At 47.2% G+C, this 23904-nt stretch overlaps 1 protein-coding gene across 12 annotated transcripts in view; it reads right to left on the bottom strand.

Annotated features, from left to right (window-relative positions):
* LOC6616672 (regulating synaptic membrane exocytosis protein 2) overlaps positions 1–23904 on the bottom strand; it is a 43364-nt gene that overhangs the window by 9220 nt on the left and 10240 nt on the right. For 2 of the 12 annotated variants that reach the window (XM_032723138.1, XM_032723139.1), the window contains exons 5-18: positions 23715–23840; positions 23298–23654; positions 22608–23199; positions 14310–14377; positions 10438–10684; positions 9999–10304; positions 8869–9476; positions 8628–8765; positions 8429–8563; positions 7569–7754; positions 5445–5567; positions 4156–4548; positions 3609–3952; positions 79–161 (exon numbers count right to left, since the gene is read on the bottom strand). In XM_032723138.1, coding sequence (XP_032579029.1) covers positions 79–161; positions 3609–3952; positions 4156–4548; positions 5445–5567; positions 7569–7754; positions 8429–8563; positions 8628–8765; positions 8869–9476; positions 9999–10304; positions 10438–10684; positions 14310–14377; positions 22608–23199; positions 23298–23654; positions 23715–23840 — 3706 coding nt within the window. Of the gene's footprint in view, positions 1–78; positions 2664–3608; positions 3953–4155; positions 4549–5444; positions 5568–7568; positions 7755–8428; positions 8564–8627; positions 8766–8868; positions 9477–9998; positions 10305–10437; positions 10685–11758; positions 12754–14309; positions 18767–22607; positions 23200–23297; positions 23655–23714; positions 23841–23904 lie in introns of those variants that run through there. The other 10 variants (XM_032723131.1, XM_032723132.1, XM_032723142.1 and 7 more) reach the window with 9 other exon arrangements.

Raw genomic sequence — 23904 nt, 5'->3', positions numbered from 1 at the left:
GCCCGTTTGATCAAATATGTGTTGAGTGAATAATAGTGGAGGTTCTCCCCAATTCCCACTAGGTGTCCTTTTACTCACCGACTTTATCTTCGGCACCTGCACCCTCCGCTGACTTGGAGCCACCAGCCTCTTCGGCGCCGTTCTTGTCCTTGTCGTACTCGCTAAAGTCGTCGTCCAGCATAGCATCGATGGCATCCCAGTCGATGGCGTCCAGCGGAGCATCAGCGTCCGCGTCAGCATCCGCGTCAGCATTAGCGTTCGTTGTTGTGGTTGTTGTTGTTGCGTTTGGTTCGTTCGTGTTATTCGTTGTTGTTGTTGTTGTTGTTGGATTTGTGGCAGTTGTTGTAGCATTTGTTGCATTTGCGGTTGTCGTTGTCGCCGCATTCGTTGCATTCGACGATGTTGTGGTTGTTGTTGTTAATGTGGTTGTTGGATTCGTGTTTTGATTTGTGCATGTATTTGGTGGTTGTTGTAGTTGTTGTTGTTGTTGTGATTGTTGTTGTGTGGCGTCGAGCGTCAGGTTGTTGGCGTCATTTATGGTGTTCGTGTTTTGTTGTGGTGTTGATGATGGGGCACGTTTGTTATTGTTGTTGAGATTGTTGGGTGATCCATGAAGTTGTTGTTGTTGTTGTGGTGGTGGTGGTTGGGGATTTGCAAAAGAGGAAGAAGAAGCATTATTAGCATTAGTACCACCGACGACAAGATGCCCAGCAGCGGCAGCAGATGTTGCACCACCGCTCCCACTACTAGATTTCGTCAGCTGCTCCGATGCCATCATCGATCCGCTAATGGCGGTGGTGCCTTCTTTCCCTTTTTGCCTAACTGATTGTTGTTGTAATTGTTGTTGTTGTTGAAGTTGTTGATTGTGACTTTGGCTAACACTAACACTACTCGCTTGGCTATTGTGGTGGTTGGTGTGGTGGTTGCTATTGTGTGTACTGGTAGTGTTGTGTGCACCACCGCTACCCATTCCGTTGCCCTGTTCAACCATTCCCGCTGCCGCAGCATTTAGCCCATCCATTCCCGATCCCGGCTCTATTGGTGAAAAGTTGTGGGCATTTTGCGCACTGGGCGGATGCGGCAAATTCCTTCGGCGCTTCAAATACGGTGCCGCCGGTCCGTACAGCTTTTGTTGACTGGTTCGCTGCAAATCTAGCGACATGTGGTTCCTGGGATCCGCCAGTCCACGTTGTCGGTGCGCACCGCGAAAGAGGGACGGAGCCACTCCCCGTCGCGTCCAGCCCACATCCGAGTCGTAGGTAATGGTCACTATCTTGTCATCCGTTACCAGGAAATGCGAGTGACTCAGCGGATGATTGGCATCCACATTTGCACCCATATAACTCTGCCGAATATTGGTCTCTGATCCGTAGCGTCGCGACATTGCCGCCGTGGGTGAGTAGCTGGCATACGGATTCGAATGGGGATAAGGATAGTCTCCAGACGAAGGCATCACCTCGTCCTCGTACCGAATTCGACGGCGACCCCAGCTCTTCGTGTGCAGATCATCATAGTCTAGCGACCGGGATTGTCCCTCGTGAAAGAGTCGGCTTCGCTCCAGCTTCGGTTTCTTCAGGATCGAAGTTGGTTGCGCCTTGGCTTCCGAAATGGGAACGGCTGCCACGAGGGCATCTTCGCTCAATTGGCGAGACAGACGCAGCACCGATTGCGTGGGCGGAGGTGCAGGAGTGGCCATTTGTCCCCTGGCACGCCGATGCGCATTTGGGGTGGGCGTGTGAACATGGTAAGTGGGAACCACACCAAGATTCAGTTGCGGTCCCGTTAATCCACCCAGAAAGTGCTGATCCACACACTCGCCGCACATCGCAGGATCCGAAGTGGGTGGCTCCCCGTAGCCCATCGGCTGATGCTGTGGGTGCGGATGGGCATCCGCCAGACAGCAGGGATCCTGGCAAGCCCCGATTGCCAGACCGGCGGCGGTCAAGTGAAGGGTGTGATGCGTCGACAGCACCACCGGCTGACTTCCATTCTGGCAGTGGCTGCAGCTCTTGTCCTGGTGGTCGCGTACATAACCCACCAGCGAACTAGGCGTCGTGGAGGTGTGGTCGTGGGCGTGGGGGTGGACGCCCGCGGGCGAGGAGCTGCGGAAGAAATTCGTGATGGGCGTGGTAATGCGCTTGAATTGCTCAAAGCTCGGCAGCAGCGGCAGCGGATAGGCAGTGGCGGTGGCTTGTACGTTCGGTTTCAGTCCGTTGGACCGTCGTGGTGGATAAATGTTATCGATATCAATGTCGAATGGCTGTGGTGGCATATGGGGCGATGGCGAGTAGAAGACGGAATGTGGATGTAAATGGGGATCGAGTGGCTCCATCATCTCCTCGGCCATTGTACCGGGCTCAACGTAGAATTGTTCCACCAACTGGCCGCTATTGGCATCGGTAACCAAGACCTGATGAGGTGGCTGTATTCCAATTCCCGCCGAAATGGGTGGGGAATCTGCTGCCGCCAGAGCGGCCAGCTGCTCCAGCAACACCAACTGCTGGGCACCGCCCACCGGCAGATAGTCGCAGTCATCCACTTCGATGGTGTTGGCCCTTCCGGGCTCCGAGTGGTGCAGCCGCAGTCCGGTAATGGGTTCGCCTCCTGCTCCCCCGAGGAAGCTGTTGCGGACGCCAAAGAGATTGCGCCAGTTGCGGGGGAAGCTAATGGTTATTGCGGACAACGGTAACGGGTGGTATCGGGTGGTAACGGTTGGCAGCGGTGGTAAGTGGTTTGTGGTGAAAACATTTCAGTTTCGAGGCATGCAAGAGTGTAGAAAGGGATCGGATATGTTGGTAGTAATGCCACATATTATTACCAAATGAGCGTGATTTTTCAAAAGACAGCGCTCGTCATGTGGTGAGTTTTGAGAGTGTGGTGGGTTGGTGGTTGTTGTTGAACAATTAACAAGGCGCATTCGTGGGGAAGATAGAACGATTAACGTCCGAGGTCAGCGTTTGGTTCGAGGTGAGTGTGTGGTTTTTTCGATTGTTGTGGTGAGTTGTAGTTGAGTGTTGTTGAGTTTGGTGGTGAGTAGTTGCCGTGTAAGCGTGTGGTGAGCACAGCACGCGAGAGAAGCATTTAAACACAAACACAAAGAGAGTACGCGCGACGATAGCGGCGTTGTTGATTGTTGTTGACATTTTCATAGAGATTTGATTTTTATTTTAAGCAGTTTGGTTTTGTCGGTTGGTTTGGCAAACGCAAAAAGTAAATGCAGAAAAGAAACTTTATGTTTTCGCTATCGTTTTTCGTTGGTTTTTAGTGTGCCTTTCATGGTGTTAGTGTATCTGTGTTAGCGAGATACTGGTGCGTGTATATGTGTTCAAGTCAAAAAGAGAGAGTTGGGCGGTAAGCGCTCCGATTCTGATCGTGATCCAATACCAATACTAGTTTAGAGCCTAATTCAGGGTAATTTGGGATTTTGCTCGCATCTACCACGCAGAAAGTTAATGTGAAGGAAGACCAATGGGCCAGAGCGGAATTTCAGCATAATTTTGGCAGCGTAGCTTGGCATAGTTGGCTTACTTAACTAATAGCTAATGACTTGGGCTCGACTGGCACTCCTCCATACACCTCCTCCTCTCCTCAGTCTGCCGCCCACTTACCTGAGTCCGCGCGACGTGCGCGGTCGCTCCGACTGCGTGGAGAAGGCGCTGGAGGTCACGCTGACCACCGACTCCATATCCGAGTCGCCGAACTCGCCCATAAAGTCCTTGTCCGGCGACAGCGAGTGTCTTGGTCGCATCCGCGCGTCCATAGAGTGCAGGTCGCTGTCGGACAGTCCCGTGTAGTGGCGCTCCCATCCGCCCATTCCGGTGCTGCGGTAGGTGGCCTGGTGGTGCGGCTGCCGTGTGCGGTGCCGCCCGAAGCGACCACCCGAGGCCAACCGCTCGTCGAAGTCCTGACCCAGTCGATCTCGCAGCATCGCACTGCGGGAGGTCTGCGGCACCTGGAGTAGAAAGAGCGGAAGTTGAGTTGTCTGCAGTTTTTTAAACAGGTTATAATCCGAAATGCTAGGTGGTTTTTTGGGTAATTGTATTGTGTTATTGTAAAGAATAACCAAACATACTATTTGTAAAAGGATGTGGCATATATAACCCTCATACATTATAGCCTTTTATTTTTGACAACTCATCCCGTATTGTTGGTTACCTGTGGTAGCTGCCTCTTCTTTGGGGATCCCGTGGGCGTGGCTGTGGCCGATCGCGACTGGAATCGCTGCTGCTGCGAAGCAGACGCCGCCGCTGAGGACGCACCACCCGGTCCCTGGTAGACCGATGGGGCGTTGGGGGAGGAGCCGTGTACTGGAAGCACTGGATAGTCTATGTAGCGGTCGTCAGGTGGCGACAAGGAGCCCCGTCGGGGACTGGTGCTCCGATAGCCGTAGGCGGGTCCGCCGGAGGGCGCTCCTCCTACTCCGCTGCTGTGGTAACCGTCGCTGGGTGCCGCCGAGTGACTCCGCTGGCTGAGGCTCATGCCACCTGGACCGATGGCGGAGCCGACACCATTACCACCTCCGCGACGATAGTAGCCGGTGGCAGAGGCCTGCTCGTGGTGCATCAGATGGTGGCATGGAAAGTAGAGTGTGGTTTAGTGGTGCACCCTTGGACCGAAGCTCAGTGATCGCCGCACGGGGGATCCCGCAGGGATTCTGACAAACATTCGGATTAGAGCTTACTGACTAGGTTTGAGTGAGTGGTATCTGGGTGGTTCATGTGGTATTGTGGCAGGCATTAAAAGTGTGTTTGGTCTTTTGTGTGTGACAGTGTTTCGTGTCATTGATTAACTGTTACTGCAACTTCTACTGGAACAAAAACACAGGTAAGTTCATATAGATATATATGATTAAACGTAGGAGCTGAGTTAAGAGAGCAAGAGATAGAGAGCCAAACAAATTGGTTAAAAATACACTTTCGTAACGAAATCAATCAAGATACATTTATGGTAGAGCCGCACGCGACTTGTTAGCTTATTAGTGGGTTATAATCGGTTAGTTAGGTTTAGTAAAAGATTAGCATAAACTCTGAATTGAAAGTGCAGTAAGTTGGCAGTGGTTTTGGTCTAACTAAGACACTAGCTAAACTTGTGGGAATGGTCAAGATATGTTAGGACTGATTTTACGTGAGTCGAAATGTGACTTTCGAATATAGGTTTGTTTAAGGTCTAAAGGTCTAGCCAACAGGGCTTAAAGTTATGATTAAATATTTAATATCAAAAGGCAGATTTATAAGCCTTTTAAAATCAAAATAGTATGTATCTTTAATGAGACTGTAAACCGTTTGAGCTCTGGTCCTAGGAATATTATGAGAACTCTACCCCATTGAAGTTCCTAAGTTAATATACCCCACTTGCAGTGTTTTCTTTGTCTGTACTGTTCTGTTTCTTGTTTGGCCTGCTGGCCATTTTGTTGGGTGGTTCGTTAATTTAGCTTGGGTGCAAACCTGATTGTGGTAACTTTGTCCAATGCCAGATACAGTGCGGTAGTCGCGGGCCACCATCCCGGCCACCCGTTTGCGGCCCTGGGGCGACATGTCACGTCGGGACCGACGCTCGTTTAGATCGAGCTGGATCGTCGTGTTTGGGGTTCGGATTGGAGGTCGGAACGCAGGGGTTTCCAACGGATGGGTGGGGGTGTTGGGATTTTGGGGTTCATTTGAGTGAGGGTTTGGAATCGATAGAAAAAGAAGGAGCAGACAATAGAGAAATTTACATATGATCAAACTGAATGGAGAGTTTGGAGCACAGTGTGATGCTGTATTTAATGTGTGGGATTTCAGATATTGCGTTGAAAATATAGACCTCATACATTGTGTTTGTGTGGGAGTGTCTCTGGGTATTCAGTGGTTTATCGGGGTATGTGTTCGATTGATTAACTCAACTCACATCAAGTATACGCAATGCTACACACTTAAAGCTACGGGGTGAAGAAGCCACAAGGAAAGCGGTGGAAAGGGCATTTCGCAGGTGCTAAGTGATGAATAGATGTACTAAAGCGGTTCTCTACCAGGGCATGCAAAGCGGTTTTAAGTTTTCAAGTTTTCAGGTGCTCTTCAATGGTTTTTAGTTTGATCGTGGAGCTTATGACAGAGGGATAGTTTTAGAGTTTAGAGTTCAGAGATAGCCTTGGGCAGTATGTGTTCTCAAGTTTACACGGTTTACACGGATTCTTAACTTAAAGCATTTGGCTTATATGACTTAGTCTATATTAACTTTCATCTTAAATGCAATAGTTATCGTTATCGTTAGCTGAAAAGACGCGACCAAGTAGGGCTTATATTCGACTTGGGTCTTAGAACAGAGAGTTAGTAGAACGACAGTTTAGACTTCGAAGAGATAGAGGCAGTAGATCGAGAGAAAGAGAGAGAAAAATTTAACACACGCACAACGAAACAACGACACCAATTAGTTGAATAAAGTTTCAAACGAACTAAAAATACACCATGATAACGAAAATACTTTGTACAATTGCTGGAGGGTGTCATGTCTTGTTTTGGCCAAAAACATGAACAGTCGGCATCAGTCCGATTCTGTCCCTGACCATGAACCAGTTAGAATGTGTGTTTGTAATTGTGTCTGTATTAGTATTTCTATTTGTATTTGTATTTGTGTCTGTGCATGCGAACTGAGAACTGATAACTGACAGGAACAGGAACTGGAACCGCAAAATGGAGCCCTCTGATGGAGCACACAGGATGGACATGTACGTATGGGTTATTCTTTTCTTTTCGTTTGCGATTGCTGTGCTGGCTGATGGTGATGCTTATGCTGATGCTGCTGCTCATGGCATGTGATTTGTGAGTTACAGTTAGAAAAAGCACACACACAAAGAGGGGAGACAGATAACAAACTATAGGAACCCAAATAAGCACACTAAGCTCCACAGAATTTTCGATTCACCGAAGACTGTACTCTCTTACTTTTATTTGGACAGACTAAGAAACTTTTTAATTTTTATATGATTTAATGTCAAAGGTTAAGGTGAATTATCACAAAACTTTCTATAAATGTAAGACGATATATATCAATCTTAGATCAATCCAAATGATTGCGTCGAGTTTCAACTAAGATGATATATTAGTACTTATATCTATCTCCTCTATGATTAGTTGTATGAATATTTTCCAAGTAAGAGTATACAGCCGGTATAGTTTTGATTTTTCGCGTCAAATGCTTTGTGGGCATATGCGTGTGTGTGGCTTAGTGGGTGGCTGGGGCGGAAATGTTCGCTTGTTTGTATGTATGTATGCATGTATCTGTGTGTGGGGCTGAGTGTCACTGGAAGTTGGCAAGCTGCGATTGAAGTCTAATGTATGCACGTGTCGGTGTTTTTGGTCTCCTCGCTCTTGTTGTTGCTGTCAGTTGTTTTGGCTTGGATGAGACCTCCCCGTTTCTCGATGTGTACTATATACAAATGAAATAATAAATTTGATTCGGTTTCTGTAACTCCCGAAGCTTGTTTCTTGTGTGTGTCCTATGTGGTGCTTTCGCTCAGTGTAGTGTTTCTCTGATGTTTGTTGTTCAGGCTGTTGTTGAAGTTGTTTTCAAGTTGTTGTGGTGGCTGTTACCTCTAGCAGGGGCGGCGGACTCGCTGAGCTGCCCATGGACGAGATGCTGGCCCCCGGAGTCATTCCATCGATGTCGCAGTCGGACGTGGTGTCCGAATCACTAAGGCGCGACATGGTGCTCGGCGGTGATAAATGATCTGTCGGTGTCAGTATCAGGCCGTCCACATCGCTGCCCTCGTCACGTAACTGTTTTCGTTGTTGGTTGTTTAGTTGGTTGGTTGTTGTCATAAATTTTGCGTCGCAATGTTGTATGGATATCGCACGTGTTGTTGTTTTTGATGATGTTATTGTTGTTGTAGTTGGCAATGGTGGGTGGTGTTTTTTTTTATTTGGGTGGTGGTGTATTGGCGGGTGCACGACAAAAAACCAACGAAAAATAAACAGTTTATGACAATGCGGAGTTAATAATTTTGTTCAAACCGGGCAGCTGCTGCGGGGGGGCTGAGCAGAGTGGGTAAAGGACATTACCAGGTTGATTCTGGCCTTCACTTTCATCCATTTACCTTAAATCTTACGATCTTAAGAAACAAAGCTATTAGGAAGTTTTAGATTGTGAGCTGGGAAAGTGAAGACCAAATTCACCTAAACATCGAGCTTTACAAACCAATGAACAAAAACAAATAATTGTAATCAAACGATAACATTTTCCATTTGACTTTTAGCCAGATTTGTGTTAAGTTTTTCACTCGCCAAAACTTCGTTCGTGGAACTGAACCTGAACTCTGTGTGTTTCCATCGATTTCATTTCATTTTCTTTTCAAGTGTTTACCAACACCTCTTTAACAACCAGGAAACGGAAACGAACGAACGCAAAATGGAAACCAAATGAACGAACTTAAAGAGCCGCGGCCCACACATACGAGATAGGAGGTGTCCTGGTGGGGCTGCAGCTGATACCACTCGGCCTCGTCGTCCAGGATGTGGTGCGCCAGATCGATGACCACCTCGCCGATGAAGTCGTTGGCTCCGTACCGCACATAGTCCCACAGCGTCACCTTTCGAGTGGAATCATCTCGTTGGATTAATCATATAGGGGCGCTGTAATGTGGGACAACTCACCTCGAGCAGTCGGCCGTTGAGGTCGCAGCGCCTCAGACCCGAGTAGACAAAGGTCTGGCCCCATCGGGGCTCGCAGGTGGTGCCCACCGTCTTTGTTCGCCGCTTGGATTTGTGGCTTCGATCGGGCAGAAGGAACACCTTGCATGGTAAGAAATAATAGTTCATTTATAGGTAGATACAAAACGAATGTAGAAACTTTAATGAAATTTTATTTAATTTAATAATTTAATTTGGCACTCACTTTTGCATATGGATTGCGGCCTGCTCCGCTCTGGCGCAGGGAGAGGCCGGTGGCGCAGACCAGGGTCACGATCAGCTGCAGGGTGTTCTGGTCGTAGCCGAGCTTCAGCTGCAGCCGCCCCTCGATGGGGATGGGCTGTGTGGTGGTGCCGGAGCCGCTGCCCATGCCGATGCCACCGCCCACCCCGTGGCCTTGCAGGTGGGCGGCGGGCGGACCCTGGTGCTGGTGCGGATGCGGAAGCGGATGCTGGTGCGGGTGGTAGTGGTGTGGGTGGTGATGGTGGCCCGACGTCGTTGTGCCGTGCAGGCCGCCAGGGGCGGAACCGGAAGCGGACGCCGACGCGTGGACGGGGCCGTGGGCGGAGGCGGGGGCGTGGACGCTGCTGGTGCTGCTACCGCTGCCGCTGCCACTCCCGCTGCTGCTGTGGCTGTGGGTACTGTGGCTTGGTCCCAGGCGCTGTGTCTGCCCGATGCCGCCACGTTGCCGGAGTCCTGATCCTGATACCGATCCCGGTCCGGATACACTGGTGTGGATGTCCGGCGAGCCGGGCGAGGTGATTAGCACGCTCGGCTTGTCCCGATGGATTTCAATGGCCTCGACCGCGGGAGCTGTAAAATGGTTGAAGCCAAGGTTATGCTTGGGAATATGCTTGGTATTCATATAAATTTGAGTTGCGGTTAAGTCGAGTTATCATGTACTGTGTGGTATCGTTAGATGATAAGTCATAACATTGTGGTTGCATTAATGGATGTGACTTAGATCTTTGTTTTTCACCCATCAGTTTGCACCACCATACACACTTGACACAAGTTCAATCAGAATGTGAAGATATAATGACCTCAATTATATCTTTAATCGACTTCAATTGAATTTTTATGGATTTTATTCTAGTTTAATTAATGTGGTTATAATATAGCGCATGGGATAACATGTAGAATTGCTCTAATATTTTCCTAATAATTGAAGGTGTTGGCACCTCTAATGATACACTGTAATTGAGGATGTATTTAGAAATTAAGGAGAAACACCCATTTTAATCACACTTGCTCACGCTCTTCCACAGACACACAATCCCTATGGAATCCGCCGTCTTTGGGAACCATACATTCTATATGGATACGGTATAGTACCTTTGCGCTGCCGATATCTTCCCCCGCTGCTGACCACCGCACTGCCGGCCATGCTGTTCGCCAACCCGCTGTGCGGGAAGTTGGCCGAGGAGCGGCGAGCGGGCACACTGTTGGCGGATCCGCCGGAGGCTCCGCTGATGGGACTGACGTTGGTGCTGCTGCCGCCACTGCCGCCGCCGCTGCCGATCGGCCGGCTGACGATCAGTTCCACCTGGGCGTCCAGGCGACTCTCGTCGATGATGTCGTAGACCTCGTCGGCACTCTTGTTGTGCAGACCGCGGCCATTCCACTCGAGGATCTCGTCGCCTGCTCCGTCGATCGATCGATGGATGAGCGTTGGATGAATGGCATTGAGATGTTTGAGCACAGACAGATAGAAAGAATAGAGAGAAAAGTCAGAGTGAGATGCGATGGCTGGATGAAGTGGGATGCACATTACCTGGTCGAATCCTTCCCTCGAGATCGGCCACCGATCCGCGCTTCACCTTCTCCACAATGGCCCCGCATGGACCTCCAGCTCCTACCGCTGCTCCCGTTCCCGCTCCCGATCCCGATCCACCCGTTGCAAGGGGCTGACCGCCGTTGACCTTTAAGCCTAATATATCCTCCCCATCATAGTATTTACGCAATATCATGTGCCCGATCAGGCGAGTATTGTCCGCGGATGTTTGCCAATTCACCGGATTCTATATGCGCAGCGATCGATTTACGATTTACGTGGGTGTGGTGGTTGGGATGGTAATTGGTTTGATTTGGTTTGGTGATTGGTTATTATTATTTTGGTGGGATTGGTGGTTTACAGTTTACAGTTCGGATTGCGGATGATCGTGCATAGATTTTGGTTGTAAGTAGTTGGATGTGGTGTCGGTGGGGAGCCATCGTATGCGGGAAGTAGAATTGTTTTTAGTTAGCTTTTTGCACTGCTCGAAACGCCTTAGACATACAGCTTAAACTCTAGACGTAACTTACAATTAGAGTTGGTCAACGAAAACATATGTATAACAGTAGAAAGTAACAGTTTTGTACAGCTTTTCACATTCAAGTTTTTGTTTTGTTTTTCTTAGAGTCTGGAAACATGTTCTACGCAATCACGGATAGTTGGCATAGCGCACAGATATAGATACAGAGTAGTTTTATTGGTATTCCTACTTGTTTTGAGAACACACACGATTCAAGAGTTACCTCAACCTGAGGTACGGATCATATAAATTTCGAATGCTAAAAAACGGTGTGGATTAACGACATTTAGCAATCATGCAGGGCGTGCTAAGGGGTATTTCGGATTTTTGGTTTTTTGGGTGGAGATTCATGCAAGCACAACACTTAGAGGTTTGGAAAAAGTCGGATTATTTTGGGGCATGCAAGATTGGTTATTTGTGGGTTTCGAATATCGCTGGGTTCTGGTTTTTGAAGTGAGGTTGTTTGCTGAAATTGTCAAGATGTTTGTCACAATAGCTGGAAGTTAGTTGCGAGCTGGGAGTGATAACCAAAAACGATATCATTGCTTGAATATGGTCTGTGGTTTATGGTTGCTTTCTGGACATGACAAGAACAACAAACAGAGAAAGTTGGTGGGATATCTTTTCTTTTTTCTTGGGTTTCATGGGTTACTCCCCACACAGACAAACGGATTGTGGACTCCAAAGGGGGAGAAAGAGACAAAGAGAGAGAGAGAGAGAGGACTCTACACAGACACAATGCATTCTTGCCCATCTTGGTTATATTTTCATCTTTCTTCTCCAGCTACGATCTGTGTGTACCTTGGGCCCATCTCCTCGATTCGAGTCCTCGCTGCTGGTGAACGTGCTGCTGGTATCGATGCCCGAGTCCTTGGTGGCCGAGTCCTGGCTACCCTGTCGCTCGGCCTCCCATCGCGACCAGTCAGCTCCACCAACTCCGCCGGCATCCAGGCTCTTTCCACTGCTCAATATGGTGGCTGCACCCACATCCACAGCCGTGGAGGGCAGGATTGCCGTGACTGGGGGCAGTGAACTGCTGGCCAATATGGAGGCCTCTTCGTCGTGGGCATCGAAACGCACCGTCTTCTTTATTCTACGCTCGGTGAAACGCCGCGAATCTTGGGCGGCCGACGAGGAGGAACTGGTGGCCGGTTCGTCCCAGTAGGCAGCCTCCGTGGAACTGACGGAACTGCTACCACCGCCGCCTCTCGTGGCGCCCAGCAGACCACCACGCTGGCTATTCCGCGCCGCCTGACCCTGGGCATCCGCCGCTGTTGCCGCCGCTGCCGATGCCATGGAAGCCATGGATCCCGATCCCCGATCGTAGCCCGATCCCGGACCAATCACAATCTGTGGCTTCGATTGGGGATAGTAGCTGCTGCTAGTGGTGCTGCTGCTGCTGCTGCCACCGCCGCCGGCGGCTGCCAAGGGCGGGGCACGTCGGTAGGCGCCAGCAGCACCACCACCACCCGCTCCTCCTGGCCCTACGCCTGCTCCGCCGCCGGAGAACTGCCGCTCGTGGTTGCTGCGGTTCAGCGAGTTGCGCTGCTGGACGTTCAGGCGAGCGGTGCGCGTGAAAGGATACTGCTCCAGGCGCTCGCGGTGCTGCAGTTGCAGCTCGTAGCGATCCCGCTGATCGGCGGAGGCGTACAGCCGCTGGGTGGCGTGCGACAGGTGGCGGAAGTCAGCACCACCGACGCCACCACCACCACTGCCGCTGCTGAGCAGATCCCGTTCGTTGAGGCTGCGCTGCTGGCGCCACGGATCCAATGAGGTGCGCACCTGGAGGCGCCCGCCTGTAGGGGTGGTAGATGTTGATTGGGTGTGGCTATAAACGCTACTAGGGGGGGTTGCTCTTCGGGATTTTTGGGGTGGTTCAGGGGACTCTGGGATGTCTTTGGGGTCTCAGGGGTTCGGTTTGGATTGGTTATTCCTGGAAGGGGACTGCGCCGCTTGCCTGCCATAGTTTGTTGTCCTTTTCAGATGTTTCAATAAATGCACACAATCATAATGGTAATCGATCGGTTGAGAAAGCAAAAGTTCAAAGCAAATAAATACGTATGATATAAGACTTAGTTTCGTGGATCAGCTCAGATCCAGCCTTGTGAGTTCGAGATAATGGGGAAAATGGAGTAAGTTCTTGATTTTTCGAAAACTTCATAAAATAAACATGTTATGCTGAATTTGTCAAGTTGAATTTTTAGAATTTATTTGGTTTTTGTAATGAGTGTATGTAGTAGCTTTCACTATTACGTTTGTGCCTTCTATTAAGTAAACAAATCTGTGGTAAAATAAAATGGCTTTAGAGAACTAAAATGCATTATTACAGATAAGTTTATATGGTATCTTTAGATCAAAACTATGTATATAGTATGGAAAATTTTCGAAAAATCCGCGACATTACCATACAATTTCGACAAGAGCTGCATGAGTAAGCTAAGATTGGGTAAGTACGAGTATCATAAGCAGACCTACGACTAGAACTACGAGTGCCCGCGACTGCTGGGTCTAAAAGTGCCGGGGGCCGGGAGAAGATGAATCAGGGGGGTAAGTGCCCGGTTTTTAAAAGGTTTTCGGAGAAGTACAAGGCTTGGAAATACTTATCTGTTGTGGCTAAAAGTCGCAAGAGCATTAAGTTACAAGCTAAGTCTTCGGGGAAATCGGAAACTCGGGGAATTGTTGGCCCAGGGAGACAGTGTAGACTGTTCTGAATGTTGGGGTGTGTGTTCAAGGTAGTGTGAATATTCTGGTTGAAGTAAGGAGGAAACAGGAAACAGCGTTACGATATCCATGCAAATTGTTCACCAAGACTTCATGTGTTGTCAAAATTCTTTTTGTTTTTCGTATCAGTATCAGTTCACATTTACAGGTAGTTTTAAAAACGTAGAAGATACATAAAAAAGCAGAAAGTAACGAATATAAAAGGATCTCAAAAGCGTTTTTTAAAAAATGTTGTCCAGCAACGATAACGTGTGTTCACAGCCAGAAAAAAGAGAAATAGTTGTGTGGTTGAGTGGTTGAGGAAATCAAGTGACGATCGAGAGATCTGAATCGGAAGCGAAAAACAAACGCTTAACGCATCACCAGCTTATTGGCTATTATAGACAATTCTAGGGGAGGAGAAAGTTGTGGAGCGTGTGTGGGAGAAAGTGTGAGTGAGGGACGATAGTGCTCGAACAAAGGAAACAAAGTTAACAACTAAGAAAATCGCACATTCCTTGCTTTCGCTTGTGACGCGTGTTTGGGAAACTCAAAAGAAACAATAACATCGAAGAGACACACACACATTCAAATTCAAATTCGCATTAAATGCCTTTGGGCCTGGTTTTAATCATTTTTTTGTTTCGCTTACATTTGCATGAATCTGTAGATCGCCGGGCGAGAGTACGGTTTGGACACCTTGAACGCCGCCAAAATTACCTGCTATTCGATGTTTATTTTGGGTATCATTTACATTATTCATAGGGTATTTTTGGGCATTTTTTCGGTTTATTTTGGTTTTTGTGGCGGGCAAGTTGGTTGGAGTTTCATTTTCAGGGTAGACCAGAGAGAGAGAAAGAGTGGAGAAAAATATATGAAAACAACATTTCAAAGGTGAGTTCGAGTGGTAAATGTGAGTTAGACTAACTAGCTTACTAGCTTACTCTATGAGGCATATACATAAGTCTGAGGGGAGATCAATTAAATTTACTTAATGACATACTTAAATTTAAATAACTATAACTACCGTGCTAGGCCTAATGTATATAACTTAGTTCTGATGATTTCCAGTGCTTATAAGCGACTAAAAGCTTTCCAACTTATATTACTGTTGCATTTGTACTCAACAAAAAGAGCAGTTTATCTGCCGCCCTTGAAAGTAGGCAATAAAAGTTGTTGCAAACGCATTTTCAACCATTTTCTTTAAAACAAATGCACACTTACACACACACACCATGCCAGCACTCACTCAGACAATCGCCTTGGGTGCGAAAAAGAACTAGTTTTCCGAGACACACACACATACATTCAGGCGTAGTCACCCATACAGTTATAGTTTTGTGGGCCATACCCCTGGCATACTTTCATTTGACTTTGGTCACGATACAAAACGTTTATTTTGCGCATAATGGGCAACAACAACGAGAACAACAGCTGTAGCGACGGCAAACAAAACAAAAACAAGTGAAATAAAAATAAGAAGAAAATAAGAAAATAAAAACGAGTGAAAAAATTACATAAAGGCAGCAAGACCCAGCGATAACAATGTAAACAAAAGAAGGCACGAAAGTAAAACAAAGCCAAAGTAAAGTAAATTATTTGAGAAACCACACGCACAATCTGCTTCAAGGGGGGCAGAGGGGGCGGTGCTGGCACGAAAGGGGGGAAGTGAAAGGCGCAAAAGACCAAGAAAAGAAAGCAAAAATCAATAATGTACACAAAAACACGGTCATTTCTGTCCCTTGGCGACCTTTCTCATTGTTGTTAGTGTTGCTGTTGTTGTTGTACTTATTGTAGTTGTTGTGGAGAAAGGCTGCGCACAATCATCGCATTGTGCAACAAACAAAGAAACGAAAAATCAAACAAATTTCACATTAGTGTGTGCGTGTGTGTGTGCTTCCTGTTTTATATTTTTGGCCATAAATTTAAGCCAGTTTGGCTGACAGGCGGTATAAGGAGTCTGTGTGGGCGAGAGGTCAGCGGGGCAGAGTAGGTGTAACGGGCGTTGGGCTGGCAAAAGGACACTAAAATCATCATCATCATCATAGGCGGCAGAGCGGGAGAAATGGGAGAAAGCAGCCGTAGCTTGTGCTATTTTTAAACCAACGCTCCGAAACACACTCTCACACACACAGACACACGCAGGCGCATAAATAGCACACAAATGCCCGCAAACGGGCGCTCACAAACACACGCAAACACTCACACATACAACCACAAACAAACGGGCAACATCAACGTCAACTGGTGTTGGTCAACGATTTAATTAAATTCAGCCCCATTCCCCAAAGATCCTCGGCTGGTAGCATTTTAAAATAGCCAAACAAACACGCGTTTCATATGTCCTGTGACACTCACACACACACACACAGCCAGCTCACCCACGCAGGAGTGCGGTCTATATTTACTTATTCACAGCCTGGTCGCCCATATGCGACACATTTCGCGTTGATGTTGCGGTTGCCATTTTAGTTTTCGACCCCATCCCATTGACTGCCCATCGGAGGAGCTATTGATTTTGTGTGTTTAATCGAAAACGTAATTCATTTCACAAATTTGTTGCACAGTTTTTGGGCGGCATGTTTGAGCGGGGGATGTTTGTTGTGGAAGTTTTTGAAAGGCGGGGGGGGCGACAATGCACACACATTCACATTTTGCGGCTAACACGAAAGCTGTAACATGTAACTAACACACCGAGAGCTCTCTACAAAGCGCACTTTAGTTTTGGCTAAGTGCAATGGAGTTCGAATGAAAGTGACTGAGAGGGATTGTCACCTGCCTAGTTTAATTGAATCTATACCAACAACATGTAGGGCTACGAAATCGGGATAAAAGAGTTTTCATCGAATATCTTCGTCTAATTTACAGTTTTTTTTGTCTGTCACACTAAGTTTTAACTTGTTTATTTTTGTAGAAATAACTGAAGATAGTAAAGGAAAAGGATATAATCGGAAAACCAATACTTATATTCCCTATACTGGGAAACTACTTTTCGTACAAAACGAAAGATCAAACAGAGGGACAGACGGGCTACTTCAACTGATACTGATTGAATATAATATATTAAATGACTTCTTTACTGATTTGTAAACTTCTGACTGACATCAGTATAAAGCCAAAGCATTTAAAGCTAAGCATTAACTGAGCTCCAACTTTATTAATAGAATTATAGTCTTTCAAAATAAACTGTTTCCACGAAAATAACTTGAGTTTAAGATGAAGTTCAGGCCAGAATTGTAATAAAATTCAATTAAAATTTCCAGCGTTATTTTGATTCGAGGAAAACTTAATTATTGGCATTTACCCAAAAGTGGCTATTTTGCATTCTTTGTCGACAAATGCCAGTTGCTTTCGTACTGATTGTTTTTTTGCTTTTTTTTGGCCATAAGCATTTCTGTACGCTGGGTGCTAATCTATTTGCATTTTGCATTTAAATATTCAACTTTTTGGCTATCTAAGCATTTTCATTGTGGCTTGAATGTGGTTCGTTGATGTGAGTGTGTGTGGCAGTTGTGGTTTGGTTTTCTGGTGGTTGTTGTAGCTGTTGTGGGTGCACTTCAAGAGAAGCTTGACTAACTGCAACTGACACTCACCTCAAAAGTCAGCTTTGCTCTATATTGAGTTTTTAGAATTTTATTTCAGTTTTTTTTGGGGTACACTCGTTTTGAAGTTATTTTTCCATATGTCAGTGATTTGCGAAGAATTTCCTTTGTTTTATTTTACGATATTGCTTTTCTTATTTACAGATTTGCTTGCTATTGAAATTTAGGTTTGTTTTGCCGTTGCCTAATTTGTGGTACAAATTGCTGGGCATGTAAGCCAACCACCCACTCACACACACACACACACATACGGTGGGGCTCAGGTGGCACCAATGAGCACCACCCAAAGCCACCCACACACACACACAGATTGCGTGGCAGTACAGTAAACAAATCGAGCGTTTTTATTCTACCTGCTAACCAACACAAAAATGGGAAATAAACAAAAATAAAAATAAAACAATAATATTAAGTTGCTGCTGCCTCCGCTTTTTCTTTTGCAAGTGTGTGTGTGGATGGGTGGTTGAAAGGGTGGGGTTTTTAGGCCCTCCATGCGAGTGCCTTGGGTTCGGGGTCGTAGGTGGATGGGCGGATCGGGGGCTAGGTGGGTGGAAGGGCGGTTTAGTGGTTCACTGAGTGGCTCGTGGCTCGGGTGGTTGGCCAAATGCAAAAGCGTCAGTTGGGCGCCACAATTTGCGCAGTGTATTGTTAGTCGATTGACTGATTCGAGAGCAAATTTGTTTGCCTTTTTTCGCCTTGGTTGTTTGGTACGCTTTCGCTCAATTAGGCAGATTTAAAGAGACTTCAAGGTCGTGGTTACCTCTTTTGTTTTAACACACTTTCACTTTGTTTGCAATTTATTTGAGCTTTATTTAAATTTTGCACACTTTGGCGTAGTTATTGGTTTTTTTTGCAGCTTCGGAAGCTGACCAATTAGCCTTGGCTGCTGCTCAATGCCAAGCTCTCAATTATTTATGCTTCAGGGCCAATTAAGTACACTTTATGTTGTTTAACTGGCACCGCCGCTCTCTCTTCGCACTCTCCGCTTTCCTCGGCGGACAGCCACATTTCAGGCTTTTCCTCGGGCCTATTTTTCCTCCTTTTGGCTTGTACAATTTCCCACCAAGGTTATTTTTAACTCGACATTCACATTTCACAGAGTTTGGCTTTCGTTTTCCGCCCGCTTTGCTTTCGATTTCACTTACTCGTGGGCTTTTTGCGCTTTTCACTAGTATTTCGTTAGCGGGGATTTTCCGATTTTCCAGCAAACGTAATTTTGCTTATATATTATGGGTAGTACAATATTTTTTTTCTATTTTTTTTCCGTTTGCGACACACGTGCGAATTTTGCGAGCGGGACCGCTGCGGCTGTTTACTCGCCTTTAAAGTTCATCGAAAACTAATTTCGTTTCGATTTCATAAAAAATCTCAATGGAATTTTCACTTTACGCTGCCGTTCGCTTTCCCTTGCGCCTACTCTCTTTCTCTCTCGGCTGCCATCGTTGTTGTTTCTTATTTCCAATAACAATGTTACACGGCGGCCAGTCGTTGTTGTTGCTGTTGCCGACTTTCCCATGGCGCTTCCAGTGCCGAACTAAAAATAAAGTTAAGCGCGTGGCCAACACCGCTGCCGCTGCCTCAGCCGACGCAGCAGCCAGCAGCGATAACATTGACAGCTGCTGCTGCCACCCACCGCCCACTTTCTACCTACCACCACCCCAACGCCCACCTTAGGGTCAGCGCGTTTTTCCTGTGTATGAGTGCGTGTGTGTGTGTGTGTGTTGCTGTTTGTGTTTGCCACCTTCAAGGCGAATCTCTGTGGCAAAGTCAACGTGTTTGTCTTTGCCTTCCAGCAAAGCGGGCGCTGCGGTGGGTGGTGGGCGGTGGGCGGGTCAGTGGGCGGTGCTGCGCGTGCTGGATGCGGAAAAGCTGGTAACTGAAGCGACGGATGGCTGACACTGCCGTTGCAAGTGGCAGTGCATTCGTTGTTGTTGCTGGCTGTAGTAAGGACCATGACGCTGCACAAAAATCGGCGAAACTAAAAGAGGCACTGAATGAAATGACGTCGCTGGCAGGGAAAACCCGAACTGGGAAGAGGACTCCGTTCGGACAACAACAGGACAACAGGAGGGCAAAAAGCCAAAAGTGGCTAATGTGACGCAGATCGATGTTGTTGCTAACTTTTTTGGAAAGAGTTATGGGCATAGAGTGAAGCCTTTACCAAAATATAACTATTCTACTCAGATTTTTAATAATATTAACGAAGTTTTGTGGACTTCAATCAACTAAAGCAATGAAGGAATAAATATTGCTCCTAAATCAATTATCAAGCTGTCCAAAACTATGCAAAATAACATTTTTAGCAAATCATTGCATACTTTTAAGCACCTATAAATTCCTATAAGTTAGCAATGTAAACTCTTGCCAAAAATGAGTTTGATTTTAATATAATTTTAATGCATGTTCTATGAAGGCTAGTCTATTTCCCGTTGTCATGAAAATAATATATATGTACATTAGTTGTACATAGATATTTATAACCTAAAACTTTAGTTTACAAATGTATTTTACTAGGCAAGATTATAACAATACCCCATCAATAAGATTACTATTCATAGTATTTTTAATTCTGATCCGTTCAGTTTCCTCAATCACGGGTTGAGCAAAACTTTTTGTGGGTTTACGCGCGCTTCACGCCAACATCAGCTGCTCTCTGCCCCACCCACCCACTTGACCGCCCACAACCTACCGCCCACCGCCCACCGCCATGGAAGTGGATGTAAAAACAACAAAGGGGTACGAAGAGGGGGGGCGAAAGTTCAGCGCATGCGTTCTAATGCAACGCGATGGTGTGTGGGAATTTTCCAAGCGACTCTTTCGACGGGAAATTCCAACGCATGACGTCTGGTGGTATTCACTGTGACCATTGTGAACTAGCAGCCAACATGGTGGGTTTTCCGTGCCACAACTGTGGTGGAAAACCCATAGTGCAACTGCACCCACAACAGGACCCACATGGCGTCCAACCAGTGCACCCTACACCCGCCCACTTTCTCCATTTCCCTTGAGACTTTCACTTGCCACGGTCTCGGTTCCAGTTTCGATTTCTTTTATCACTTTGCTGCATTTCGGCATTTAATTTACGGGATGCAGACATAAGTTTGGCCACCTGGTTATCGCTGTGGTTGCACGCCAGATCAGGTGGGTGGTGCAGCTTGTCAGTGGGTGGGTGGTTGAGTGGGTGTGGGCCTGTAACTTTGGTGCGCCTAATTTTATGCCACACTCCATGCGCCACAAGCACACTCGTACTGGGAGTGAGCCTGGGGCCAAAGTTGAAATCAATAATTATTATATGCTAGTTTGTTGGAAATTTGAAAATGACAGAAGGAGTTGTGTGGGCGGTGCGGGGAGATGGCGGATTGGGCGGTAAGCGGTGGGCGGTGTAAGTGCAACATGCTTGCCAGAAACTTGCGCGCTAATGTGCAGCAATAAAAAATTTAAATCACCAAGCGCCGCATGTTGCACTGCCACCGAAAGACTACAAGAAAATAAACGATGAGAAATCTGGGTACACTTTAAGGAAAACGTTTGCTACAAATAGACTAACTACCAAGTTTCTAAGAAACGTTAAGGACATGGCTATAAAAATACTATTTTACTGGAAGTTACTAATATTTTAGTCTAGGAAACCCTTTGAACGGAATGTAAAGAGAACCATTTCATTGTTCACATTAAATTTGATTGCTAAGCGCAGTAAGATCAATAATCAGATTATTATTTTCTTGTTTTAAGCAAAAGAATACCTGTGATGATTGATCTATCTGAAGGCTATTTTTTCGAGTGCATGAGGGGAAACTTACGGGTGGCACGACTGCAGCAAGTGCCAACAAGAAACTTTCTAATTAGGATAATAAATTTGCCAGCATCGCACTTGACAACGTCGCCGGCATCTTTCAAAACATGAAGAGCAGAAGGAAGCCGTGTGCCCCACCCCGCCGAAGGAAATGCCACCCCCACCGCCCTCTTTGGGACAAAAAAGCCCCCAACCATCTCGACATCATCAGCCGAGTGCAGCTGCTTGGCCAACTTCTTGATGTTTTGTGGTGGCTGCCAAAAAGGAAAGCCTGCTCACTCGGCCTTTTTCTGCATTTTCCCCATTTTACCAATTTTTTTTTCGCCAACTGCCCGCGCTTGCCTTCTCCCCCGTTGGAAAATGTGTTTTCGGGTCAGCTGTGTGCAACCTTCCTGCCTTGCACTGGCATATAATTTATGCTGATTGCATTTAACGGTCAGTGAAAACCAAGTGAAAGCATGCGGCAGCGTCCAGGAGTGCGCACTTGTCTCGCTGGCGGTGGCTCTTTTCGCCTTTTCTCTCTGTAAACAATTTATTTTTACTTTCGCCGATTCCGCGGCACCTTCTTGTGCACTCGAACACCACCCACCACCCACCACCCACCACCCACCAGCCACCGACAGCGCTTTTCCGCCACCTCTTTTCAGATTTCCCCTTCCATTCGCTGCCGAGTCAAGTGCCCCCGAGATAAGCGCAACGAAATGTTTCCGCTACAAAACATTCCTCGCCATTCGCCTTTCGCTCTTTTTTGCCCAAGCTTTTCCTCAGTTTTCCTCGCTTTTCCCCCAAAACGGCAAGAGTGCTACTGATGTGTGTGTAGTGGGTGTGTGTTTGTGTGTGTGTGTCTGAGTGGGCGTGTGCTCTCTATTTTTATAGCCCTCGGCATGCAAGTTGCGTTTCTCCCTTTGCGGGGAAAATGTTTGGCAAAACTTTTCCAGTTTAGCAGCTTAAACTTTCATTTGGGAGCAAAGCGCAAATTTGGGGGTTTCCTTATCCAGCTTAAATCGAACTTAAGGCCTTAAATTAAGCTTAACGCTAACTTATAAGATGAGTTTAATAGACATTGAAAAATTAAATATGTACACCGATAAACGAAACACAGAAATGTGAGGCAAACAGAAGTTAAAGAATTTTTGAATTGGCTTGGAAAAAACATCGAATATTGGATCTCAAAACGAGTCAAAGAAAAAGACAACGCACCAATGTGAGACAAGATATAGTGCTACGTTTTCGAAAGTTAGCTTTTTACTTTTTTTATTTTTTTGGTTTTGGATATTGGATTTTGTAGAGCGAGCGAGTCAAAGAGAGTTTTACATTGAGAGAGAGAGAGATAGTGAATTATATAGGAAAATTTAACTTGGATTTGGAAGTTGGGGCATTGCCTTGCGGGACATTCAGAGCGGAAAGTATGGAAGCGATAGATACGAATATATAGATGTACAGACAGGGAGACAGGGATCGAAGGATAGAGACATTCAGAGATCTCAGAAGGAGATAGAGCAGAGATAGAGAAGGGAGGAGCTGGATGCGAATTGGACAAAACGTCTCAACTCACCGTCATAGTCCGATCCCGCGGTCACCGTCACCGCGCCCTGGGCGGCCAACAGCTGGTGCTGAAACTCCTCCTCGGAGCTGCTGAAGGACCTTTGTTGCTGCGAGGCGTACTGGGATCCTGCAAGAGCTCGCCTCTGCTGCTGCTGCTGTTGCTGGCTGTAGGCACTGGAGTCCATCGCATGACCACCGCTGATGGTAAGGTTGCGGGTCAGAGGTGGCGGCTTCTGGTAGCCGCCCATCTGCGGCACTGGCTGGCCATGCTGCTGCTGCATCTGCTGATGTTGCTGCTGCTGCTGTTGCGAGTGGGTATGCGGATGTTGCTGTGGCTGCTGGTGGATCTGCGCGTGGTACGATTGCTGCTGCACCTGCTGCTGATGCTGTTGCTGCTGCTGCCTGGCCGCGAATTGCTGCGAGTGTTGCTGCTGCTGCTGGGAATGTTGCTGCGGCGATGGGCGATGTTGCTGCGGCATAAGATGTTGCTGCTGGTGCTGAGATTGCTGCTGTTGCGAGTGCGACTGCGGCGGATGCTGCGGCTGCACCTGACTGGGATGCGCCAAGTGGGGATGCTGCCTCATCAGGCCATCGAGTTCACCCTGCATTAAAACAATTTTACGTGTAAATACCATAGTGAATTAAGAGAATCCTCTTCAAAATCTGTATGATTTGTTGAGTTTATTTCCGGAGCACTCACCTGATAGTATCTGGGGTCATCATCGGGATAGGCGCCACCTGATCTGGGTTGTTGCTGCTGCTGCATGCCGTATCCCTGCTGCCCCTGCTGCGGATTCATCGGCTGCATGCGAGCTCGCTGCTGCTGCTGATGGTGCTGCATCTGCTGGCCAGGACTCATCACGGGATCCATTCCGCTGTCAGACGCGGAGAGGCGACGATTCGTGGGCTGCTCCTGCTGCGAGTACTGACGCCTCAGCATACTGCCCGCCCGCTGCATCGGTAGGTTCTCCTTCTCGGCGGCACTCCGCGTCCTCTCCAGCTTGGGCCGCTTGTCCGTGGCGTCATGCGGATCCACGATGGGATGCTGCGAGATGTCCTGTCGCATACAATAAAACTTCAAGTGGGGAACTTTATCAGGGCGGGCACATCTACTCACGCTGCTCCCATCCGGCTCGATGCGTCGGATGAAACCATCTTGTTGTGCCGCCGTCTTGTTGATCCACTGGCCAGTCTTGGAGAGCAGCTCCTGCTTCTTGCGACACAGTATGCACACCCAAATGACCTGGAATGTGGGAACAACATTAGAATTACATTGAGGCACAATAGATATATTTGTATCATATTAA

This window comes from Drosophila sechellia, chromosome 3R (assembly GCF_004382195.2).
Source record: "Drosophila sechellia strain sech25 chromosome 3R, ASM438219v1, whole genome shotgun sequence".
Lineage (NCBI taxonomy): Eukaryota > Metazoa > Arthropoda > Insecta > Diptera > Drosophilidae > Drosophila > Drosophila sechellia.
This window is presented reverse-complemented; position numbering and strand designations above follow the sequence as displayed.